General features: G+C 55.9%; 2 protein-coding genes across 4 annotated transcripts; both read left to right on the forward strand.

Annotated features, from left to right (window-relative positions):
* The first annotated feature begins 4,874 nt into the window (after positions 1-4,874).
* Positions 4,875-10,585, forward strand: ZNF358 (zinc finger protein 358). 3 transcript variants are annotated; one of them, XM_063599814.1, is made up of 2 exons: positions 4,875-4,988; positions 8,765-10,585. In XM_063599814.1, exon 2 carries the CDS (start codon positions 8,803-8,805, stop codon positions 10,507-10,509), a length of 1,707 nt encoding a protein of 568 aa, XP_063455884.1. In that variant the 5' UTR covers positions 4,875-4,988; positions 8,765-8,802; the 3' UTR covers positions 10,510-10,585. The 3 variants fall into 3 exon arrangements, with proteins under 3 accessions (XP_063455884.1, XP_034801693.1, XP_034801694.1); XM_034945802.4 differs by lacking the exon at positions 4,875-4,988 and adding an exon at positions 5,278-5,831; XM_034945803.3 differs by lacking the exon at positions 4,875-4,988 and adding an exon at positions 5,920-8,278.
* A 1,219-nt stretch (positions 10,586-11,804) lies between these two features.
* Positions 11,805-23,826, forward strand: MCOLN1 (mucolipin TRP cation channel 1). Its single transcript, XM_003810017.5, has 14 exons — positions 11,805-12,339; positions 14,506-14,711; positions 15,987-16,154; positions 16,579-16,744; positions 17,341-17,449; positions 17,685-17,781; positions 17,979-18,078; positions 18,418-18,524; positions 18,642-18,791; positions 18,922-19,023; positions 19,411-19,533; positions 20,118-20,333; positions 23,359-23,489; positions 23,595-23,826. Exons 1-14 carry the CDS (start codon positions 12,309-12,311, stop codon positions 23,629-23,631), a joined length of 1,743 nt encoding a protein of 580 aa, XP_003810065.1. The 5' UTR covers positions 11,805-12,308; the 3' UTR covers positions 23,632-23,826.
* Positions 23,827-23,945: the final 119 nt, after the last annotated feature.

Raw genomic sequence — 23,945 nt, forward strand, 5'->3', positions numbered from 1 at the left:
CCCAAATATTGCCATATATCTTCCAGATGGGAGAGAATTGCCCTGGTTGGAAACCACTTCGATAAGCTCATCCTCTTCTGATGAAGCTGGTCTGCCTAGTGACCAGACTACTAGAACAGAAAGGCTTTCCCTTTTTGCCTTGCCTTCTGGGAAGCTCAGAATGTTTATTTGGTCTTAAGTTCCATGTAGCTGTAGTTGCAGGATTATCTTCCTGCCTCATCCCAGGAATGGTTTAAAACAGCCTTAGGCATTAGATGAAAACAGTCCATAGCAATTAAAAAAGAGCTGGATTTCAGCACAACTTGGAGCACTTTCTGACAATGAAAATGACCAGTCCTAGGATGGCTTGCCAGGGAAGAACAGAAACTGTACTGGAAATGTTTAATCCTTGGGGAAAGACACTACATCAGGATTATTCTGGATGTATTTTATGGATTTATGACTAACCCTCCTATATTCCACTCACTCCCTTCCTTCCCCCAAAAGCCTAGGGATTAAGACAAAAAATATAGAATTGAATGTGAGAAACCAAGATTTTTTTTTTTTTTTCGAAACAGAGTCTTGCTCTTGTCACCCAGCCTGGAAAGCAATGGTGCAATCTCAGCTCACTGCAACCTCCGCCTCCTGGGTTCAAGCAATTCTCCTGCCTCAGCCTCCCAAATAACTGGGATTACAGGTGCCCACCACCACGCCTGGCTAATCTTTGTATTTTTAGTAGAGACGGAGTTTCACCATGTTGCTCGGCTGGTCTTGAACTCCTGACCTCGTGATCTGCCCGCCTTGGCCTCCCAAAGTGCTGGGATTACAGGCATGAGCCATCGTGCCCAGCCCACCAAGATTAATTTTTAAAGGAAAACAACTTTCTCAGTGGTAAGCATCACCCAGCAGCAGAATTCAGACCTGCCTTTCTGTCCTTAGGCAAAAATACACCCTGACCCTCACTTTCCTTATCTGTAAAATGGGAATGCCAATAGTTCCCGTTTCATAGAGTGGTTACAGGAATTAAATAAAAGGTGCATGTACCATGCTCAGAAGAGGGCCTGGCACTTGGCTGCAGCTCAGTGAATGGTGACTAAATGTGTTAATGTCTTATGTCATTTTGTTGCAAGTGACAGAAACCAAGCTCCATCTGGCTCAAGAAAAAAAAGGAATTTTATTGATTTAGAAAAAGACAGGCCAGACGTGGTGGCTCATGCCTGCAATCCCAACACTTTGGGAGGCTGGGGCGGGAAGATCACTTGAACTCAGAAGTTCAAGACCAGCCTGGGTAACATAGCGAGATCTCATCTCCACTAAAAATAATTTAGAAAATTAGCTGGGCATGGTGGTGTGCACCTGTAGTCTCAGCTACTTGGGAGGCTGAGGTGGGAGGATTGTTTGGGCCAAGAAGATTGAGTCTGCAGTGAGCTATTATCATTCCACTCCAGCCTTGGCAACTAAGCAAGTTTCTGTCTCAACAATACACACACACACACACACACACACACACACACACACACACACAGAAACAAGAAGGTCTGAGTCTGGAATTGGGTCTAATATCAGGCATTTTGCATCAGGACTCTGTCCCCCTGGCCATCTCTCAGTCCTATGTCCCTCCAAGCAACAGCAAAGGAAGATGCTGGTAGTATTTTCCAATCATTATGATTAGATCCCCCAGAGAAGGGCGGGGTCTTTCCACCACGCTCCCTCTATCGAATTTTGGTTTTTGTTTTGAGACATCTGTCACCCAAGCTGGAGTGCAGTGATGCAATCTCGGCTCACTGCAACCTCTGCCTCCTGGGTTCAAGCAATTCTCCTGCATCAGCCTCCCAAGTAGCTGGGACTACAGGCATGCACCACCATGCCCGGCTAATTTTTGTATTTTTTATTACAGACGGGATTTCACCATGCTGGCCAGGCTGGTCTTGAACTCCTGACCTCAAGTGATCCACCCGCCTCAGCCTCCCAAAGTGCCGGGATTACAAGCATGAGCCACCACACCTGGCCCCATATTGGGATTTAAGGAACAGGCTGATTGGCCCATTTGAATCACTCACCGAGTTGTGGACCAATCACTGTGCCCAGAGGAAAACAATATGGTGATTGGTTTGCCCAGCTCAGGAACCCACCCCTAGGTTATTTAACTCCCCAAACCCAGCCAGGATCACGGCGCTGGAGCCCAACCTTAATTGACTGTGTCTCCTAAGGACAAATCTGTGTCCTGCCCCAGGTTGCAATATGGAGGGTGGATTAGCTCAGCTAATAGGCTCTTCCCAGTGAGAGTGATTGTCAGCTTTGCAGACAAGGAATGTTCAGCGTTTGGGAGTAGTTTAGGGTGTCAGATGTCCTCCCATAATCCCAGTCTTATCTTCTACCTCATCATCTGCCTCGTCTTTTAGCCTGGGGTGGAAAATTCAGCTCTGAGGATCTCACAAGATGAAGCAGATGATTCTCTGCTTTGAGAAGAAACACATTCCAGAAACTTGTGTCTTTCTTGCAAGACTTTGCTGAAGATTGCATGAAAGCTGCCCCAGGCCAGGCATGGTAGCTCACACCTGTAGTCCCAGCAAGTTGGGAGGATCGCTGAAGTCAAGAGTTTGAGACCAGCCAGGGCAACATAGTGAGGTTCCATCTCTACAAATAAAATAGTAATAATAGCCAGGCATGGTGGCTGTAGTCCCACCTACTCAGGAGGCTGAGTCCCCAGGTACTCGTCTGTAGTCCCAGCTACTCAAGAGGTTGAGGTGGGAGGTTGGCTTGAACCCAGGAGTTCAAGGCTGCAGTGAGCTATGATTGTGCCACTGCACTCCAGCCTGGGTGACACAATGAGACCCTGTCTCTAAAAGAGAAAGAAAGCTTCCCCATATTCCAATATTCTGGTCCTTAGGAGACACACGGTTAGAGTTCCATGAAAAAATCAGTAACTATTTATTTATTTATTTATTATTCATTTATTTTTGAGATGGAGTCTCGCTCTGTCGCCCAGGCTGGAGTATAGTGTGGCACGATCTCGGCTCACTGCAATCTCCACCTCCCGGGTTCAAGTGATTCTCCTGCCTCAGCCTCCCAAGTGGCTAGGATTACAGGTGCCCGCCACCATGCCCGGCTACTTTTTGTATTTTTAGTAGAAATGGGGTTTCACCATGTTGGCCAGGATGGTCTCAAACTCCTGACCTCAGTGAGCCGCCCATCTCAGCCTCCCAAAGTGCTGGGATTACAAGTGTCAGCCACCGCGCCTGGCCAGGCAACAATTTAATCCGCTGGTTTTCTTCCACATAACTCTAGTTTTCTGGGGCAAAGCTCTTTTACAAAGCCCCGTATACATCTAGACAGGTCGTGCATTGCATAACCTAAGGTGCCCTATTCACTTTATAGTCCATGTATGTGGCAACCCTGGCTCTCTATCCCATCTTTCTTTAGTTGGTTCCACATTTTAAGTTTTTTTTTAAAGATTTTTTTTATTACTCTTTCCTTTCCAGGTAATAATTCCTAAATTAGTCAAGACTGTCACGGATGCAAAGAACAGACGTCCACTAAAACTAGCTCAAACACCCAGAACATTTGTTGGTTTGTGGTACAGGAAAGAATGAGTTCTGTGGCTTCAGGTACGGCTATATCCAGGAGCTCAACAAATACAGCCAGAGCTATCTCTCTGACTCTTACTTGTACATCTTGGTGCATATTGTCCTCAGTCTGCAGACCGTTCTTTTGAACAACTGGGGAAAGTGGCTGCAGGCAGAATGAGCCCCCTGTGGCTCATAACCCCAGAAGTAGAGTGAGAACCTCCAATGTCACCTTCTCAACCCATACCTAATTATTGTGGCCAGGGGATAGGGGCCCTTTGATTAGAGTCCAGCTCACATGGGACTGGGAAGGGGTGTTAGACACATGTGCATCTGGAGTAGTGGAGGGGACCCCACAAAGGAAAAGAAAGTACTGTTAGATTCTGAGCCAAAGAAACAACAGATGTCATCACATGTATTTGTAATGGGATCATCCAGGAAGTGTCAGGATAAGGAACCAGGGGCATAATCCAATTGAAGTTATCTCCAATCTCTCAGATCTGCTGTGGGCTCTGCGGAAAGATGGAAAGCAGGTCTCAGGCTGAGTCCAACACACATCTAGAAGGTTCAGGAAGGAAGAAGGAACCATAGGGTGTCTCTATAAGGAGGACATGGGGACAGAGGAGTATCTTATAGAATTTGGGCTTGTACTTGGTGGTTTGGGTTTTTTGTTTTGTTTTTGTTTTTGAGACGGAGTCTCGCTCTGTTGCCCAGGCTGGAGTGCAGTGGTGCAATCTCGGCTCACTGCAACCTCCACCTCCTGGGTTCAAGCAATTCTCCTGCCTCAGCCTCCCGAGTAGCTGGGATTACAGGTGCCTGCCACCATGCCTGGCTAATCTTTGTATTTTTAGTAGAGACAGGATTTCACCATGCTGGCCAGGCTGGTCTCAAACTCCTGACCTCCAGATCCACCCGCCTTGGCCTCCCAAAGTGCTGGGATTACAGGCATGAGCTACCGCACCCAGCCTATACTGGGTGGTTTTACAGAGAATTACTAGGGTGGTATTGTCGGGAACCTGGGAGCGCTTTGCTGACTAGGTATTTCAGTGATTTTTGTCTCAGAGGTGGGAGGATGGTAGTTGGGTTGGAATTGTCGTCGGTAAGAAGTGGCAGTCATTTGTGTTCACTTGGAGAGGGGGATGAGAACTCATTTTTGTGGTTGCACAGGGCCCATGTCTCTATCTTGGTTCAGACATGGTCACAGAGTGGCCTTGCCTCATCATTGTTTATATCCTGTGACCACTGTTTATATTTAGTGGAGAACATCGCGGCCCAGCCATCAGGAGCTGATTTCCACTCTCTCTCCTGGCTGGCAGCGGGGATCTGTGTCTCCAAGGAAAGTTTGCCCCGAGCCCTTCCCGGCCGGGCGTAAGGTTCTCCGGAAACCATCACTCACATCTAGCATTTGGAGGCCTCCAGGGACAGCGGTGACCCACCATCTGGGTAGGAGGCTGAAAACACTAGAGGAGGAATATCCCAAATCTGTGCCTTGGCGGGTGTTACCCAGAAAGGGTGACGGGTTTCACCATGCAAAAAGGAAAAATTGGAGGAAGGCCAGGTTAAGCAAAAATAGACATGTTTTTAGATTGCAGAGCTGAGAGGCTTGGCTGTGCCTATGTGCACTGCAAGTCTCCAAGAACAACATGTGTAGAGTTTTACGAACAAAGATAGAGTCAGAGACATGGGCAGGAGGCAGAGACAGAGAGAGAGAGAGAGACAGACACAGAGAGAGATAGAGGCAGAGAAAGCAACAGAGGCAAAGAGATTGGAACACAGAGAAAGAGATGGGGACAGAGACACAGAGAAAGGAACAGAGATGGGAAGACAGGGACAGAGACAGAGAATGAACAGAGATAGAGAGATAGGGACGGAGAGAGACAGAGAGAGGGACAGGGATGGAGAGAAAGAGATAGGGCCAGGGCCACAGAGGGACTGAGACAGGCCCAGGAGGAGACTAGGGATGGGGCCAGGGCTGCGTGCGGGCGGCGCACGGTGCAGACAAAGGCGCGGCCGCGCGGTCGGGGTGGCCTGCCCGGGGACAAAGGCCTGCCCGGGGGGCGGGGGCAGCGATGGCGACGGCCGCGGCGGGCGCGGGCGAACTACAAGTCCCAGCAGCTCCCGCTGCGGCCCTCGGCCGGCCCCTCTCGCTCCCCGGGAGCGCCTGGCGGGGCCGCTGGGCCGAGGGGGCCGCCGGCGGGGCTGGCGGGCGGGGGGCTTCCTGCGGGCCCGGGGGGAGCCGGCGGCCGGCGCGGGCGCGGCGGGCCGGGCAGGGGCGAGGGGCGCCGGGTGAGTGTCCCTGCGAGCGGGCTGGGGCCGGGGCGGGGGGCTGGGTGGGGGGCGGGCGGGCGGGGGAGCTCCAGGCGCGGGGCGCAGCCCGGGGCGACCTCTAATCGTCCCCCGCCCTGCGCGCCGCCGGCCCTGGCCCAGGCGAGCGGGGGTCGCGGGAGCGATGGGGAGGGGACTCTGCGGCCAGCCCCGGCCTAGCGCACCCATCCCGCCGCTGGGGCCCGGGGGGAAAGGGCCAGGAGGTTGGGAGCCTTCAATCGGGCGGGGTGGGGGGCGCCCGCCAGCTCTGGGGTCTGGAGCTCAGGACGCCCCCTCCCTAGGAGGCGATCCAGGACCCCCTCCCCTCCTGATTCGAGGTATTGTTCCCACCTCCCGCCTGGGGTCTGGAGTTCAGGAGGCCCTGTCCTCAAAAGGGGGACCTAGGGGTTCCCTCTTCCCCCAGGACCCTAGGAAGGGTCCCAGCGATTGTTCCCTTGCCCCTCCAGTCTTGGGGTCTGTAGTTCTGGAAGCTCCTTTCCCTGGAGGTGATCCAGGGGTCCACCTGCCCTCACCCCTGGGAACTCAGGAAAGACTTAAGTGATTTCTCCTCCCACCTTCCAGTTAAGAGATGGGAATTCAGGGGGCCCCTTCCCCTGGAGGCAATCTAAGGGTTCCTCTGCCCCTCATGCAGGAGGGGTCCCAGGTCTTGTTTCCCCCACTCTCCAACTATGGGGTCTGGGTTGAGGACCCCCGTCCAGGAACTCGGCTCTGTTTGCCTGCACACTCCCAGCTATGGGGTTGTGGCTCAGTGTATTCCTTTCCCCGGAAGGGGAGCCACAGGTCCCCCCACAGCTTCTCCCAGGAGCAGATCATTCATTGTTGACACCTCAACACCCAGCCATGGGGTGGGGCGCTCAAGGCATCCTCCCGGCAGGTCATCCTGGGCTCCCATTGCTCCCCAGAAGTGGTTCCAGCTTTTGTCCCTCTACCTCCCAGTCTGCCCCTAGCCACAAGCTGGCAGTTCAGTTCAGGATCCTTCCTGCAGGAAGGGCTACAAGTGTGCTGACACTACCCACCATGTCCCAGCCATGGGAGGAGATGACTCAGGCATTCCCCCATTAACTTCAGAGGGTCCCCAGGTATTATTTTTGCCTAACCTCCAGCTAGAAGTTAAAATGCAGGACCTTCTAGCCAATAGGGAAAACAGGTATACTGGCCGGGCATGGTGGCTCATGCCTGTAATCACCATATTTTGGGAGGCTGAGGTGGGAGGATCATTTGAGCCCAGGAGTTTGAGTCCAGCCTGGGCAACATACCAAGACCCCATCTCAAACATAAATAAATAAATAAAACAGGTATACTAACAACTGTCCCCACCCTCCTGCCTATGGGGTTCATGAGTCTCCCTACCCATCCCTCCTCACCAGGAGGGGTCCCAAATATCACTCTACCATGCTCACTATCTGGCTGTAGGAAAGGGCATTTCCGATCTAAGAGAGAGGATTTGACACTGACTCCCACCTGGAGCTGTGAGCTCTGGAATTCAGGTTTTCTTTTCCCCAGAGGGCAAGCCAGAGTCTTCTTGTCTTTCCCCAGTGACTTGGGAGGGATACCTGATGTTATTTGTTCCATATTCTTATCCCCCAGACATGGGTTCTAGAGCTCAGAATGCTGCTGCTGGAGGGGGGCCTCCCTACCAGAACTCGCCCCCTAAATTAATCTGCCGCCCCCAAGTATGGGACAAGAATTCAGGCCATGTGCTCAGGAGCACAGAAACGCTGACACCCACACTGTTCCCCATGTGGGGACGCCCAGCAAGGGGGTAGGAAGCTAGGACTGTCTCCTCCACAGGACCCCAGCTTCCCACAAGAGGAGCCCAGGTTGGAGAGAGGGGCAGAGCCATGGAGTTGGGGACTAGAAACCTCTAGTGCTGGGTCTCATGACCTCCGTCCAGGTTTGGGGCTGAGAGGGGAGGGTCCTACCATGTCCCACCTGGGTCCCTCAACTCCCTGCCCTGGCTGGGGTAAGTCAGAAATCTCCTTGCAGTCAGAGACAAGGGAAGGATCCACGTGTATGCTCAGAAGTGAGTGGGGTTTGGCCAGGTACAGTGGCTCATGCCTGTAATCCCAGCACTTTCTGAGGCCAAGGCCAGAGGTTTGCTTGAGTCCAGGAGTTTGATACCAGCCTGGGCAACATAGCGACACCCCATCTCAAAAAAGAGAGACAGAGGGAGAGAGAAAGGAAAGAAGGAAGGAAAGAAGGAAGAAGAGAGAGAAGGAAGGAAGGAAAAGAAGGAAGGAAAGAAGGAAGAAGAGAGAGAAGGAAGGAAGGAAAAGAAGGAAGGAAGGAAAGAAAGAGAAAGAATTGAAGTTAGCTGAGTGTGGTGGTGCATCTGTAATTCCAGCTACTTGGGAGGCCGAGGTGGGAGGATCGCTTGAGCCCGGGAGTTCCAGTCTGCAGTGAGCTATGTATGATCACATCACTGCACTCTAGCCTGGGTGACAGAGTGAGACCCCATCTCAAAAAAATAAAAATAAAGAAGTGGGGCTGGGCGCGGTGGCTCACGCCTGTAATCCCAGCACTTTGGGAGGCTGAGGCATGCAGATCACCTGAGGTCAGGAGTTTGAGACCAGCCTGTCTAACATGCTGAAATCCCATCTCTACTAAAAATACAAAAATTAGCCAGGCATGGTGGTGGACACCTGTAATCCCAGCCACTCAGGAGGCTGAGGCAGGAGAGTTGTTTGAACCTGGGAGGCGGAGGTTGCAGTGAGCCGAGATGGTACCTTTGCACTCTAGCCTTGGCAACAGAACGAGACCCCATCTCAAAAAAAAAAAAAGTGGGTTCTAGGGGCACAATCGGGTCCCGTCTCTCATCCCTAACCAGACTCCAAAAGACACCCCCGCTCCCACAGAACCCACCTACCCTCTACCCTCTATCCTTGCCCTTGCAGGTCTTGCCCCAGAAGCCGCGGGCACATCCACGCCTGAAATGCGGCGCTCAGTCCTGGTCAGGAACCCAGGCCACAAAGGCCTGAGACCCGTTTATGAAGAGCTCGACTCTGACTCCGAGGACCTAGACCCCAATCCTGAAGATCTGGACCCGGTTTCTGAAGACCCAGAGCCTGATCCTGAAGACCTCAACACTGTCCCGGAAGACGTGGACCCCAGCTATGAAGATCTGGAGCCCGTCTCGGAGGATCTGGACCCCGACGCCGAAGCTCCGGGCTCGGAACCCCAAGATCCCGACCCCATGTCTTCGAGTTTCGACCTCGATCCAGATGTGATTGGCCCCGTACCCCTGATTCTCGATCCTAACAGCGACACCCTCAGCCCCGGCGATCCAAACGTGGACCCCATCTCCTCTGGCCTCACTGCCACCCCCCAGGTCTTGGCCACCAGCCCCGCGGTGCTCCCCGCCCCCGCCAGCCCGCCCCGGCCCTTCTCCTGCCCGGATTGCGGGCGAGCCTTCCGCCGCAGCTCCGGGCTGAGCCAGCATCGCCGCACGCACAGCGGCGAGAAGCCGTACCGCTGCCCCGACTGCGGGAAGTCCTTCAGCCACGGTGCCACCCTGGCTCAGCACCGTGGCATCCACACTGGGGCGCGGCCGTACCAGTGCGCGGCCTGCGGCAAGGCCTTCGGCTGGCGCTCCACGCTGCTGAAACATCGCAGCAGCCACAGCGGGGAGAAGCCGCACCACTGCCCGGTGTGTGGCAAGGCCTTCGGGCACGGCTCGCTCCTGGCACAGCACCTGCGCACGCACGGCGGCCCGCGGCCCCACAAGTGCCCGGTGTGCGCCAAGGGCTTCGGCCAGGGCTCTGCGCTGCTCAAACACCTGCGCACGCACACGGGCGAGCGGCCCTACCCGTGTCCGCAGTGCGGCAAGGCCTTCGGGCAGAGCTCGGCGCTGCTGCAGCACCAGCGCACACACACGGCTGAGCGCCCCTACCGCTGCCCCCACTGCGGCAAAGCCTTCGGGCAGAGCTCCAACTTGCAACACCACCTGCGCATCCACACGGGCGAGCGGCCCTACGCCTGCCCGCACTGCTCCAAGGCCTTCGGCCAGAGCTCAGCGCTGCTCCAGCACCTGCACGTGCATTCGGGCGAGCGTCCCTATCGCTGTCAGCTCTGCGGGAAGGCCTTCGGCCAGGCCTCCAGCCTCACCAAGCACAAACGGGTGCATGAGGGTGCAGCCGCTGCTGCAGCTGCCGCGGCCGCTGCAGCTGCAGCAGCGGCCGCCGGCCTGGGCCTTGGGCCTGGCCTAAGCCCTGCATCCATGATGAGGCCGGGGCAGGTCTCCCTCCTGGGTCCTGATGCTGTTTCTGTGCTTGGCTCTGGCTTGGGCCTCAGCCCTGGCACCAGCTCTGGCCGCAACCCTGACCCTGGCTCTGGGCCGGGCATTCTGCTGGATCCCAGCTCCAAACCCCTCCCCGGCTCCAGATCCACCCCCAGCCCTACTCCTGTGGAATCTTCTGACCCAAAGGCTGGGCACGACGCTGGTCCCGACCTTGTGCCCAGCCCAGACCTTGATCCTGTGCCCAGCCCAGACCCTGATCCTGTGCCCAGCCCTGATCCCAACCCTGTGTCCTGCCCTGACCCCTGTTCTCCCACTCGTGGCACTGTCAGCCCAGCCCTCCCTACCGGCAAGAGTCCAGAGTGGGTACAGGAGCAAGGGGCACTGCTGGGGCCTGATGGCTGAAGGAGACGCCGGCATCCTCGGGGGCCTGGGGAAGTTGTGTGTTGTGCGGTCAGTAAAATCCTCCCACTGCCTCCGGGCTCTGTGTCGTGGCTTGCCTTTTGTGCTTTCTTTCTGAGCACAGCCCCTTGCTCCGGAGATGGGACATTGTGGCCAGGGCCAGCTACAATCTGGAGCTCCAGTGTCCTGGCTTCCTTCTTGGGCCCACCAGCTAGACTTTCCAGCTTAACCCACAGTGTCTCATCCTGGTCCATCCCACTAGTCACCACTCTCTGTTCCTCTCACTTACCCCCTTGCTCTTCAAAGCCCACACAGTAGGTACACAAGTGGACAAAAAAAGTTGCTCATTTATGCAATCAACAAACATCTCTGGATTGCTGGGGTCTCAGCAGGGAACAAGATAAATATGGCCTCGACCTGCATGGAGCTCACAGATACTAAATTCAGAATACTTAAAAAATAATTACAGGGTATAGTACATTCTAGGAGAAGCATAACAAGACTTCTGATATAAATGGCAGGCAGCTTTCTCAATGAAGGATTTTGTAATCCCAATAATCACTAACTTAATAATCAGTACTGTTTGCCCAGCCTTATGCCATAGTTTTTGCATTCTCTCATTTAATCCTCTCAACAGCCCCAGTAGGTAGATGACTTTGAATATCCCCATTTTGCAAATGAGAAAATTGAGGCACTTTTTTTTTTTTTTTAGACAGTCTTGCTCTGTTGCCCAGGCTGGAGTGCAGTGGTGTGATCATAGCTCACTGCAGCCTCGACCTCCTGGGCTCAAGCGATCCTCCCACCTTAGCCTCCCGAGTAGCTGGGATTGCCGGTGCATGCCACCGCCCACTGCGCTCAGCTTGGAGTTGAAGGGACTCTGGAAGATGTAGAAGTGGCATTGTCAGTGCCTAGATTTAAATCCCAATTGCCCTCCAGGGTCCAAATTCTTAACCATTACGCTCCAGGGCAAAAGTATGCAAAGGCTCTGGGGCTATAGAAAGATGAGCTTTGGATGTAGGTAGGAGCCAGATCAGAGGGCCCTGATAGACGAGAGTGGGGACTCTGCCTGTCATTACAGAGCAATGGGAAGCCGAGGGCAGGTTCTCGCAAGAAGGATAGGAATTATTCTTTGAAGATGCTTGTGGCTGCTGGGTAGAGAGTGGAGTGGAGGGAGGCTGAGATCGGGGAGGAGGTTGCTGCAAAGATCCCGGCCAGGAATGTTGGAAGACTCTGGGCTGGGGGCCATGGGGTGGGGATAAGTGGTTCTATTTGATACATAATTAGGAAATCGTGTTTGCTGAAGATGCGCAGGAGAAGGGTAAAAGGAGTTTCTAGGAGAAAGAGGAAGACAGCGTTGAGATAGTAGGCAGGGTCATCACCAGGCACCAAGGAGGATAAGGGGTCAAGCTCTGGACATGGAAGTCACAAGCCTGGCACCGGATTCGGGGCATGGCCGGGAGCCAGGGCAGAGCTCGTCGTTGCCAAACTCAGAGTCAGCCCATCCCCCGCCACCCAGAGCGCGTCGGCGCTAGGACCTCGCGACTGCCTTCGACCCAGAGGGCGCCGGCAGAGGCACGCATGCGCGCTGTTCCGGCAGGGGTTGTCGTGGCGCAGGGGGCGGGACCAGAGGCGGTCACGTGAGGGGGTCTGGGCTACCGGGTCACGTGACCGAGGCACAGATCAGCTGATGCCGGAGGGTTTGAAGCCGCGCCGCGAGGGAGCGAGGTCGCAGTGACAGCGGCGGGCGATCGGACCCAGGCTGCCCCGCCGTACCCACCTGCGTCCCGCGCTCCCGCCCCAGCATGACAGCCCCGGCGGGTCCGCGCGGCTCAGGTGAGGGCGCGGGCGGCACCGTGGGGCCCCGAACTCAGGCGGGCGGGCTGTTTCTCCCGCCTGGGGCGGCGGAGCTCCTAGTCTCTTTTTTTCTAAGCTCCAGCGCTGACTTTTCACGGTGGAGAAATGGGCAGACGGCTCCTAGAACTTGGGCGGCGGGTGGGCACTAGCCTCACCAATTCTTCCTCCTGAACCCAGGCTCTGCTGGGTTCCCAAACTCAGGCAGGGATCGCGCCGGGCCGCCAGCTTCTCCCTTTGGGGCGGCGAGGTTCCTGGGATTCCCACTGGGAGCCTAGGTTCCGATTGCTCAACTTCGTCTGGAACTCAGACAGCGGGCACCAGCTTCTCCAACCCGCACGTGAGACTCCCAGGCTTCCCCTCCTGATTCCAGGGGACAAATGCTCAGCTTCCCTAAGCTCAAGCCTGGAGAGCTGGAGGGATTGCCCCCAGGCGATTAACTCAGTTTTAGCTTTCCAAACCGCTGGAAGCGCCGCCTTCTTAAATTCGGGCTTCTAGCCAATTCTGATGCCACCCCTCCTCGGGGAGGCTGGAGGAAGACCCCTTGTGTTAGCTTCCCCTTCTGGAGCTAGCTGGGGACCCCTACCTGATAGATGTCCCGGTGTCCCAGCTGGTAGGGTCTGGGGTGGGTTAGCTGTAATCTCAGCTCTGTAAGCGGGCCCTGCCCTCTGGCTTTGTCGTAAACAGCCACAGCAGCATCTCATTGCAAAGGGAGGGGCCGGGAACTTGTCCCTCTCTGCAGGGGAGGTTCTGACAGTGCACACATTTATCCTGACTGCTTTGCTAGGCAAGGGGCCAGGCCCTAGAAAGCAACACGGGGCCCTAGAAAGCACATCCCCATGGGTGTGTGACAGGGACAGTTCTGGGCTACTGTGACTGGTTTTGACTCCAGCAGTTGCTGAAAGCTTAGATCTAACCGTTAGGCTGGAAAAAAATAAACAGTGATTAGAACAGCTTGTGTTTGCTGAAGAGGTCTTTATCTGCTGTGTCTCACTGAATTCTCAGAGCAGCTTCAGGATCTCAACCTCAAGGCTCAGGGAGAGGGTGGACTTTTTTTTTTAATAAACTTTTTTTTGTTGCCCAGGCTGTAGTGCAGTGGTATAATCCTAGCTCATTGTAACATCGAACTCCTGGGCTCAAGTGATCCTCCCAACTCAGCCTCCCGGGTAGATGGTGTCCCAGCTACTAACTACGGGCATGAGCCGTCACACCTATTTTAAAAAATGGTTTTTTTTTGTAGACAGGGAGGTCTCGCTGTATTACCTAGGCTGGATCCTCCCACCTTGGCCTCCCAAAGCCGTTGGGATAACAGGCATGAGCCACTGAGCCCAGCCAAGGGGTAGCCTTTTTAAAATTTCCACTCTTCAGATGAGGAGATGGAGGCTCAGGGAGGTACCTGGAGTCAACCTACTGTAAAGTGGCAGGTCTGGGATTTGATGCTAGGGCTGCATGATTTCCAGGAGCTGGTGCTTTTCGGGGAGATAAAATGAGTCTTTAGCGAATGTGTTCCATTATTATTACTTATATTGTCAATTACCTCTTCTCCAGGTCCTTGGCTTCTGAGAGTGTCAGCTGATGGGCCAGGTTATAATGAACCCAGAGGTCATCTTTTGGGTATTTGTCCAGACAAACCTAGAATACAGGCTGAGTTCTATGCTCATGTCTGGAAGCTGGAGTTGGGATGAGCCCAGCAGCCTTGAACGCCCAGTGAAAAGCCAGTGGGAGCAGTTCATTCTCTCCCCACAGATCAATAATGGGAACATTGATGAAATGTTCTGACATTCACCATGGACCAGCCCCTGTGATCAATGCTTCATAAGCATCCAGTCCTTAGCGTTCCCATGAGACATATTATTGCCCCATTTCGCAGATGAGGAAACTGAGGCTCAGAGAGCTGGTGAGCAGGAGGGGCAGGAATCAGCCCAGGCCCTGTACCTCCCGAACCTGAACTCGTAACCTCTGAGCAGGACGGGTGCATAGATACCTACAATGTCACAGGTTTTCTGGTTTTCTTTAGATCTCTCAGAGCTCTTCCTTGGCAGGAGCATGGGGACATGAAGATAGGGCGTGTGCTGCCTTCCTGGTTGGAGAAAGGGGAAAAGGGGAGTTGCCCAGGCCTCACCCCAGTGCCCTCTCCTATTCCCACAGAGACCGAGCGGCTTCTGACCCCCAACCCCGGGTATGGGACCCAGGCGGGGCCTTCGCCGGCCCCTCCGACACCCCCAGAAGAGGAAGACCTTCGCCGTCGTCTCAAATACTTTTTCATGAGTCCCTGCGACAAGTTTCGAGCCAAGGGCCGCAAGCCCTGCAAGCTGATGCTGCAAGTGGTCAAGATCCTGGTGGTCACGGTGCAGGTGAGGCCAGCCAAGCAGGGGCCCCAGCCGAAGGCCACCTGTGGCTGCTGTGCTCCTTGAAGAGAGTCTTAAAGCAGCACTTTGAGAGGCCGAGGCCGGTGGATCGCTTGAGGCTGGGAGTTCAAGACCAGTCTGGCCAGCATGGTGAAACCCCATCTCTACTAAAAATACAAAAAAATTAGCCGTGCGTGGTGGCGGGTGCCTTTAATCCCAGCTACTTGGCAGGCTGAGGCAGGAGAATCGCTTGAATTGGGAGGCGGAGGTTGCCGTGAGCTGAAATCATGCCACTGCACTCCAGCCTGGGCAACAGAGCAAGACTGTCTCAAAAAAAAAAGAAGCCGACTCTGAGGCTCAGAGAGGTTAGGAGACTTGCCCAAAGTCACACAGCAATAGAACATTGGGAGCTGGGATTTGAACCCAGGCAGTCTGACACCATGTTGACCCAATGGCTGCACAGATAGTTCTCTCTCCCCCATGCCAGACCCTGTGCTGGGCTCTGGGAACCCCAAGATGAATCAGACCCAGCCACTGCCCTAAGTGCTTACTTCATGTTTTGGGCTGACTTTAGCATGTCACCATGCCTCTAATTTTCCCTCTGAAAAGGGACCCAATTGTCCAGGCATGGTGGCTCATGCCTGTAATGCCAGCACTTTGGGAGGCTGAGTTGGGTGGATCATTTGAGGCCAGGAGTTTGAGACCAGCCTGGCCAACATTGCAAAACCCCGTCTCTACTAAAAATACAAAAATTAGCTGGGTTTGGTGGCAGGTGCCTGTAACTCAGCTACTCAGGAGGCTGAGACAGGAGAATTGCTTGAACCCAGGGGGTGGAGGTTGTAGTGAGCTGAGATCATACCATGGCACTCCAACTTGGGCAACAGAGTGAGACTCTGTCTCAAACAAAAAAGAAAAGAAAAGGGACCCAGTCATGGTACTTACCCTGAAAGTTTGGGTTTAACACAGAATCGGACATCCAGTAAACATTTAATGAACGTTAGTCCCTGCAGTGAGATAGATGAGTCCCCACCCTGTGTTGTACGGGGGAGGACACAGTGGTGGGCGTGGCATGGAGCTTATGCCAGGAGGTGGGGTGAAATTAATCAAAGCAAAGAAATGCACAGGTGAAATCCGTGTTTGTGGCCCAAGTTAGCAGGGCCCTGCCCCACCCCAGTGGACATCTGCAGGGCCCTCCCTGTCCTCTTCCAGGGCCTGTGCCCTGAGGGAGATACACCCCAACCCCCATCCTAGCCATGCCAACCTCTACTACCCTCTCCCCAGCTCATCCTGTTTGGGCTCAGTAATCAGCTGGCTGTGACATTCCGGGAAGAGAACACCATCGCCTTCCGACACCTCTTCCTGCTGGGCTACTCGGACGGAGCGGATGACACCTTCGCAGCCTACACGCGGGAGCAGCTGTACCAGGCCATCTTCCATGCTGTGGACCAGGTGCTGGTGGGCGGGCAGGTGCTGGTGGGCAGGCAGGTGCAGGTGGGTGGGCAGGTGCAGTTGGGCGGGCAGGTGCTGGTGGGCGGGCAGGTGCAGGTGGGCGAGCAGGTGCAGGTGGGCGGGCAGGTGCTGGTGGGCGGGCAGGTGCAGGTGGGCGGGCAGGTGCAGGTGGGCGAGCAGGTGCAGGTGGGCGGGCAGGTGCTGGTGGGCGGGCAGGTGCAGGTGGGCGGGCAGGTGCTGGTGGGCGGGCAGGTGCAGTTGGGCGGGCAGGTGCAGTTGGGCGGGCAGGTGCTGGTGGGCGGGCAGGTGCAGGTGGGCGGGCAGGTGCAGGTGGGCGGGCAGGTGCAGGTGGGCGGGCAGGTGCAGGTGGGTGGGCTGCAGAGAGCGGGCCGGACTCACAGGCCCTCCCCTTCTCTGCCCACAGTACCTGGCGTTGCCTGACGTGTCACTGGGCCGGTATGCGTATGTCCGTGGTGGGGGTGACCCTTGGACCAATGGCTCAGGGCTTGCTCTCTGCCAGCGGTACTACCACCGAGGCCACGTGGACCCAGCCAACGACACATTTGACATTGATCCGATGGTGGTTACTGGTGAGTGGGCAGGACGAGGCTTCGCTGTTGGGAGCCTGAGCTGCTGGGATTAAAATCAACAGCTGTGGCTGGGCACGGTGGCTCACGCCTATAATACCAGCACTTTGGGAGGCTGAGGAGGGAGGATTGCTTGAGGCCAGAAGTTTGAGACCAGCCTGGGCCACGTAGGAAGACCTTGTCTCTACGCACAAACAAATTAGCTGGGCGTGGTGGCATGCCCCTGTGGTCCCAGCTACTCAGGAGGCTGAGGCAGGAGGATCGTTTGAGTCCGGGAGGTTGAGGCTGCAGTAAGCTATGACCACACCGCTGCACTCCACCCTGGGTGACAGAGTGAGACCCTGTCTCAAAAAAAGAAAAACAAAAAACAAAAAACAAGTATGCTTAGTGTGAGTGTGACTTTTGCCACGTAGAAAGCACCAGATGTTATATTTTAATATGGCTCATTCAGTAAAACATCCGCAGGCCCAGAGAGTGCCAGGCCTGTAGGAATGACCCAACCCTGGGGAAGCACAGGGAAGAAGGCCACTGGGGACTCTGGGGAGACCAGCCTGGCCTCCCCGGCCCCCTGAGGCCCTTCCCTGACTCCCTGTCCTTAGACTGCATCCAGGTGGATCCCCCCGAGCGGCCCCCTCCGCCCCCCAGCGACGATCTCACCCTCTTGGAAAGCAGCTCCAGTTACAAGAACCTCACGCTCAAATTCCACAAGTACTGCCTGCTCACTCGAGGGGGGCCCAGGGTGGGGGAGGCAGCACACTAGGCACTCTCACCCCAGCAACTACTTCCCTAAGGTGGGGACAGGGCACCCCCGCCCGCGCTGGTGCCTGCTGGGTGAGCACTTCCCCTGCCAGCTGCAGAGTCAGCACGTGGCAGGGGACGCTGGCACTTGGGGCCGGAAGGGACCCGAAGACGCCCCTGACCCTCACCCGAGCCTCCTGCCTAGGCTGGTCAATGTCACCATCCACTTCCGGCTGAAGACCATTAACCTCCAGAGCCTCATCAATAATGAGATCCCGGACTGCTATACCTTCAGCGTCCTGGTGAGGCCCCCCGGGAACCCACAGGGCTCCTGAGTTCCAGGGCAGGGACCTGGTCAGGGAGTGTCTTGGGAGCACTGGCCAAGGGCAAGCGTGCGGGTGATGAGGGAGGGAGCCCAGGGTCTGTCAGGCCACCTGTCATGTGGACCTTGGGGCTTGGGGCTGCCAAGGTTTACTCTGCCCCCAACTGGCCCCCACAGATCACGTTTGACAACAAAGCACACAGTGGGCGGATCCCCATCAGCCTGGAGACACAGGCCCACATCCAGGAGTGTAAGCACCCCAGTGTCTTCCAGCACGGTGAGCCCCTGAGCCCCAGACCAGCGCTGACCAGGGGCCCTGGCCTGTCCTGGGATTCCCCAAGCCCCAGATCAGCGCTGCCTGGGGGCCGTGACCTCCCCAGGAATCCGCTGAGCCTCAGATCAGCACAGACCAGGGACCCCGTCCTGTGCTGAGATCCCCCAAGCTCCAGACCAGCACTGACCGGGGTTCTTGACTCACCCCAAGCAAGCCCTGAGCCCACTGACCAACCAAAACCAGCCGTGCAGCCCCCTAGGTCTCCAGCCTGGTCTGGCACCAACGCTAGCCTCCCAAGGCTCCATGCCATCCTTGGCCCTACCCGCTCTGCCCTCCCCGCAGGAGACAACAGCTTCCGGCTCCTGTTTGATGTGGTGGTCATCCTCACCTGCTCCCTGTCCTTCCTCCTCTGCGCCCGCTCACTCCTTCGAGGCTTCCTGCTGCAGAACGTGAGGCTTCTGCGTCATGTGTGCCGGTGTCCTCCCCGCCTGGCCCTGGGGCAATAAAAGCCAGGGCTTTGAGGGTCCTGTGCCTGGTCAGGCCCTCACCCCGCCTGCCTTCTGCAGGAGTTTGTGGGGTTCATGTGGCGGCAGCGGGGACGGGTCATCAGCCTGTGGGAGCGGCTGGAATTTGTCAATGGCTGGTACATCCTGCTCGTCACCAGCGATGTGCTCACCATCTCGGGCACCATCATGAAGATCGGCATCGAGGCCAAGGTGCGTCCTGCCAACACCCTGGGCCCCAGGTCCCATCCCTGCTGTCAGTGCCTATCCGGGGCCATATGCTCCCCCAGGCCCCCCAAAGGAAGGGCTGGGCCAGATAGGTTGACGCAGCTCCCACCCGCAGAACTTGGCGAGCTACGACGTCTGCAGCATCCTCCTGGGCACCTCGACGCTGCTGGTGTGGGTGGGCGTGATCCGCTACCTGACCTTCTTCCACAACTACAATGTGAGTTTTGCACACGCAGCTGGGCCTTCCGCATGGTTACTCCACACCCTCCAAATAAATCCCTACACACGCAGCCCTCACCAGCCCCGGCCAATGGCCCCTTGCAAGCCTCCTCCTCCTACCTGCCCACACCAGATATATCTGTCACTGCACCTGCGCGGGGCCCCGGGAGCCTGCTCCTTTGTGCCCACCCAGCTGAGTCTAGCCGTGCGTTGCCCTCGGACCCCCTCAGACGTGGCCACGCCCCCTCTAGGCACCCACTGGCTCCCATGGCCACACCGGCTGTGCCCTCGGCAAGGCCCCGTCCCTCCCACCCCCATCTGGGTGCCCACAGCTGACCTGAGTTGTGGCCACACCCTCAACGAGGCTCCCTCTGCCCCAACCCAGATCCTCATCGCCACACTGCGGGTGGCCCTGCCCAGCGTCATGCGCTTCTGCTGCTGTGTGGCTGTCATCTACCTGGGCTACTGCTTCTGTGGCTGGATCGTGCTGGGGCCCTATCATGTGAAGGTACATCTAACCCCTGATGTCCCTGACATTGACCCTGTGACCTTGTCATTGACACTGTGACCCCCAGATGACCCCTTGGTGACTGCTGGGAGTCTGTCCACTGTCCCCTGTGGTCCTTGGTGACCCTGACACTGACCCTGTGCCATTATTGTTGTCACAGTTGTTGATGACCCTATTTCGACCTGGATTACTCCCCTCCTGCTCTATCTACCCAGACCCTAGGTTGGCCCTGTGGCCCTGTCATTGACCCGTGGTCCCGGCCATTCACATGGGACCCCAGCCTGGGACCTGGCCATTCACATAGTGACCCCAGCCTGGGACCCGGCCATTCACGTGGGACCCCAGCCTGGGTCCCGGCCATTCACGTGGGACCCCAGCCTGGGACCCGGCCATTCACAGGGGCCCCAGCCTGGAACCCGACCATTCACATGGTGACCGCAGCCCGGGACCCGGCCATTCATGTGGGACCCCAGCCTGACCCCAGCCGCCAGCTCCTAGCCATTTGCATGGGACCCCATCCTGACCCCAGCCCCCGGTTCCTGGCCATGCCTTGGCTCCCTCTGACCCCGCCGCCCCTCTGGCAGTTCCGCTCGCTCTCCATGGTGTCTGAGTGCCTGTTCTCGCTCATCAACGGGGACGACATGTTCGTGACGTTCGCCGCCATGCAGGCGCAGCAGGGCCGCAGCAGCCTGGTGTGGCTCTTCTCCCAGCTCTACCTGTACTCCTTCATCAGCCTCTTCATCTACATGGTGCTCAGCCTCTTCATCGCGCTCATCACCGGCGCCTACGACACCATCAAGGTCAGCCGCAATGCACCCAGCCCCGAGCTCGGGCTCTGGGTGCCCTGGAGTCTGCCATGAGGGGGTCTTGGGGACACCGCAGGGTGAACAGGGAAGACCCCAGGAGAGAATATGGGAGACTCTATGAAACCAAAAAGAGGGTGGTTCAGAATTGGGGGGCGCAGGGGGATGTCAAGGTGGGTTTGGGCCAGGAGGGGGCCTGAGTCAGTCTTTGCCAACAGGGCAACCGAGTCATAGAGTTTATTTATTTATTTGTTTATTTGAGACGGAGTCTTGCTCTGTCACCCAGGGTGGAGTGCAGTGGTGCGATCTTGACTCACTGCAACCTCCACCTCCCGGGTTCAAGCAATTCTGTCTCAGCCTCCTGAGTAGCTGGGACTACAGGCACACGCCACCACGTCCAGCTAATTTTTGTATTTTTAGTAGAGATGGCATTTCACCGCATTGGTCAGGCTGGTCTCAAACTCCTGACCTCAGGAGATCTACTGCCTTGGCCTCCCAAAGTGTTGGGATTACAGGCGTGAGCCACCACGCCCGGCCTATTTTATTTTATTATTAAAGTATTGTTCTTTATTTTATTAGAGACAAGGGTCTCACTGTGTTACCCAGGCTGGTTTCAAACTCCTGAGGTCAAGTGATCCTCCCACTTTAGCCTCCCAAAGTGCTGGGATTACAGGCGTAAGCCACCACACCCAGCCTATTATTATTATTATTATTTTTGAAATGGAATCTTACCCTGTGGCCCAGGCTGGAGTGCAATGGCATGATCTCGGCTCACTGCAACCTCCACCTTCTGAGTTGAAGCGATTCTTGTGCCTCAGCCTCCTGAGTAGCTGGGATTACTTGCACGTGCCACCACACCTGGCTAATTTTTGTATTTTTACTAGAGATGGGGTTTCACCACGTTGGCCAGGCTGGTCTCGAACTCCTGACCTCAGGTGATCCACCTGCCTTGGCCTCCCAAGGTGCTGGGATTTCAGGCATGAGCCACTGAACCCAGCTAAGTCATACAGTTTCAATGACCTTGTCATTGACCCTGGGACGTTGCCATTAACATGGTGATCCTCAGCTGGCTCCATTCCTATGGCGGACCTCTAAAAACCCCACCCTGACCCCAGCCCCCAGCCATGCCCCCGACTCCCTCTGACCCTGCCCAAGGTTAGCTTCTTTATTTATTTATTTTTTTTGAGACGGAGTCTCGCTGTGTCACCCAGGCTGGAGTGCAGTGGTGCAATCTCGGCTCACTGCAACCTCTGCCTCCCGGGTTCAAGCTATTCTCCTGCCTCAGCCTCCTGAGTAGCTGGGATTATAGGCACACGCCACCATGCCTGGCTAATTTTTGTATTTTTAGTAGAGATGGGGTTTCACCATGTTGACCAGGCTGGTCTCAAACTCCTGACCTTGTGATCCGCCCACCTCAGCCTCCCAAAGTGCTGGGATTACGGGCGTGAGCCACTGTGCCCGGCCCAGGTTAGCTTCTGAGCAGTAAAACTGGGCTCAACCCAGGGCTGTCTGATTCCAGAAGCCATGCTCCTAACCCCTCTGTCCTCAGTTTAGTAGGGTGGCTGGGAACAGTGGTTTCCCTGCAAGCTGCAAGGGTCAGGGGACAGAGCAGGATGCGGAAGTGGCAGGTAGATAGGATTCTTTCAGCAGATATATCTAAGGGCCAAGATCTGTGCTGGGTTCTGGGCATGGAGGAAAATCAGGTGTGCATGATCCGTCCAAGGCCTGTGGGCAAGGATGGCACAGGAACAGACATCCCATGACCAATGACCTACTTGTAACAGGTATGAAGGAAGAGTGGAAGGTTGCAGAGGGACCCCTGCTTTAGATTGGTATGACAGTAGATCCAGGAGAGCTTCTAGAATGTTCTATCCATCACTAGTCTCTAGCCCTATGCAGCTATTTAAATTTTGATTTTAATTCCGGCTGGGCACGGTGACTCACGCCTGTAATCCCAGCCCTTTGGGAGGCCGAGGGGGGTGGGGGTGGATCACCTGAGGTTAGGAGTTCGAGACCAGCCTGGCCAACATGGCAAAACCCCATCTCTACTAAAAATACAAAAAATTAGCGGACGTGGTGGCAGGCACCTGTAATCCCAGCTACTCCGGAGGCTGAGGCAGTAGAATTGCTTGAACCTGGGACGTAGAGGTTGCAGTGAGCCGAGATCAAGCCACTGCACTCCAACGTGGGCGAGAGAACGAGACTCTGCTTCAAAGACAAAACAACAATTTTTTAAAAATTTTAATTCAAATGAAGTACAATTGCAAATTTAGCCTCTGACTTGCACCATCCTGTATCCAGTGCTCAAAAGCCAGTGTGGCTGGTGGCTGCCATATTGGACAGCATAGATATTGAATACTTCCAGCGCCTCTAGACTGAAGAGATGGGAGCCCAGGGGCAGTGCACCGAGGGGAAGGAATAGCTAAAGCAAAGGTCTAGTAGCCTGAAAAACCTTGGAGAAAAGATGGCCCCTCCATGAGGCCGAGTGAGAGGAAGGAAGCCTTGGCTGGGACCCTGCCACATCCAATGTCACCGGCAGATGGGTACACCCCCTTTTCCCCATGCATGGATTCAGCTGTCCCACAGACACATTGACTCAGGCCCTTGGAACTACTTCCTGTCTTGCCTTAGCACGTAGACATCACATACACATGCATCCACTCGGGTAGGCAGTCTCAGGCCCTGCTCCCACTGCTGTGCTCAGCGTGCATCCAGCTCACTCAATAGATGGTTTCTGAGCATCGAGGTCATGTCAGCCCTGGCTCTAGGTCTGTAGGTGCTGGACCTACAGCAGAAGGCAAAGACACAGACTGGCAAAGACACAGCTTGTATCCACGTTCAGGGGTCAGGGAAGGTCCCTCTGTGCAAGCAAACTATGGAACAACGGGTGGAGCAGGCCCAGCAAGTGCAAAGGCCCGGAGGTGGGAAGCGATGCAGATATGGCTGGAGGGGAGGGCGGACTTCAAGGGCCTTGGAGGTTGGGAGCCACTTTCAGGCTGAGCCTCCCGGCTTCTCTCCCCAGCATCCCGGCGGCGCAGGCGCAGAGGAGAGCGAGCTGCAGGCCTACATCGCACAGTGCCAGGACAGCCCCACCTCCGGCAAGTTCCGCCGCGGGAGCGGCTCGGCCTGCAGCCTTCTCTGCTGTTGCGGAAGGTTCGAGTCCCGGGTCTGGCACATTCAGATTGGAGGTTAGGGAATGGGGAAAGGGGAGCGAGCCAGAGAAAACTGACGCCCCTCTTCCCTGCTTCCTTCCTCCAGGGACCCCTCGGAGGAGCATTCGCTGCTGGTGAATTGATTCGACCTGACTGCCGTTGGACCGTAGGCCCTGGACTGCAGAGACCCCCGCCCCCGACCCCGCTTATTTATTTTTAGGGTTTGCTTTTAAGGATCGGCTCCCTGTCGCGCCCGAGGAGGGCCTGGACCTTTCGTGTCGGACCCTTGGGGGCGGGGAGACTGGGTGGGGAGGGTGTTGAATAAAAGGGAAAATAAATGTGTCGTTTTCATTTTTAGCGGGAGGAGCAGTCCTTGCGTTAAGCGGTGTGAGGCCCTTTAAGGCGCGGCCACACTCAGCATGGCGGCCTCAGTCGGCCTTCCAAGCATGGCGCGGGG

This window comes from Pan paniscus, chromosome 20 (assembly GCF_029289425.2).
Source record: "Pan paniscus chromosome 20, NHGRI_mPanPan1-v2.0_pri, whole genome shotgun sequence".
NCBI classification, from domain to species: domain Eukaryota; kingdom Metazoa; phylum Chordata; class Mammalia; order Primates; family Hominidae; genus Pan; species Pan paniscus.

Excerpts from the sequence above, each read along its gene's own strand:
- ZNF358 (XM_034945802.4), top strand. The coding sequence starts at position 5,615 with ATGGCGACGGCCGCGGCGGGCGCGGGCGAACTACAAGTCCCAGCAGCT. Across the intron at positions 5,832-8,764 it reads GCAGGGGCGAGGGGCGCCGG|GTCTTGCCCCAGAAGCCGCG; the intron begins GTGAGTGTCCCT and ends TTGCCCTTGCAG.
- MCOLN1 (XM_003810017.5), top strand. The coding sequence starts at position 12,309 with ATGACAGCCCCGGCGGGTCCGCGCGGCTCAG. Across the intron at positions 12,340-14,505 it reads GGCGGGTCCGCGCGGCTCAG|AGACCGAGCGGCTTCTGACC; the intron begins GTGAGGGCGCGG and ends CTATTCCCACAG. Across the intron at positions 18,792-18,921 it reads AGATCGGCATCGAGGCCAAG|AACTTGGCGAGCTACGACGT; the intron begins GTGCGTCCTGCC and ends TCCCACCCGCAG.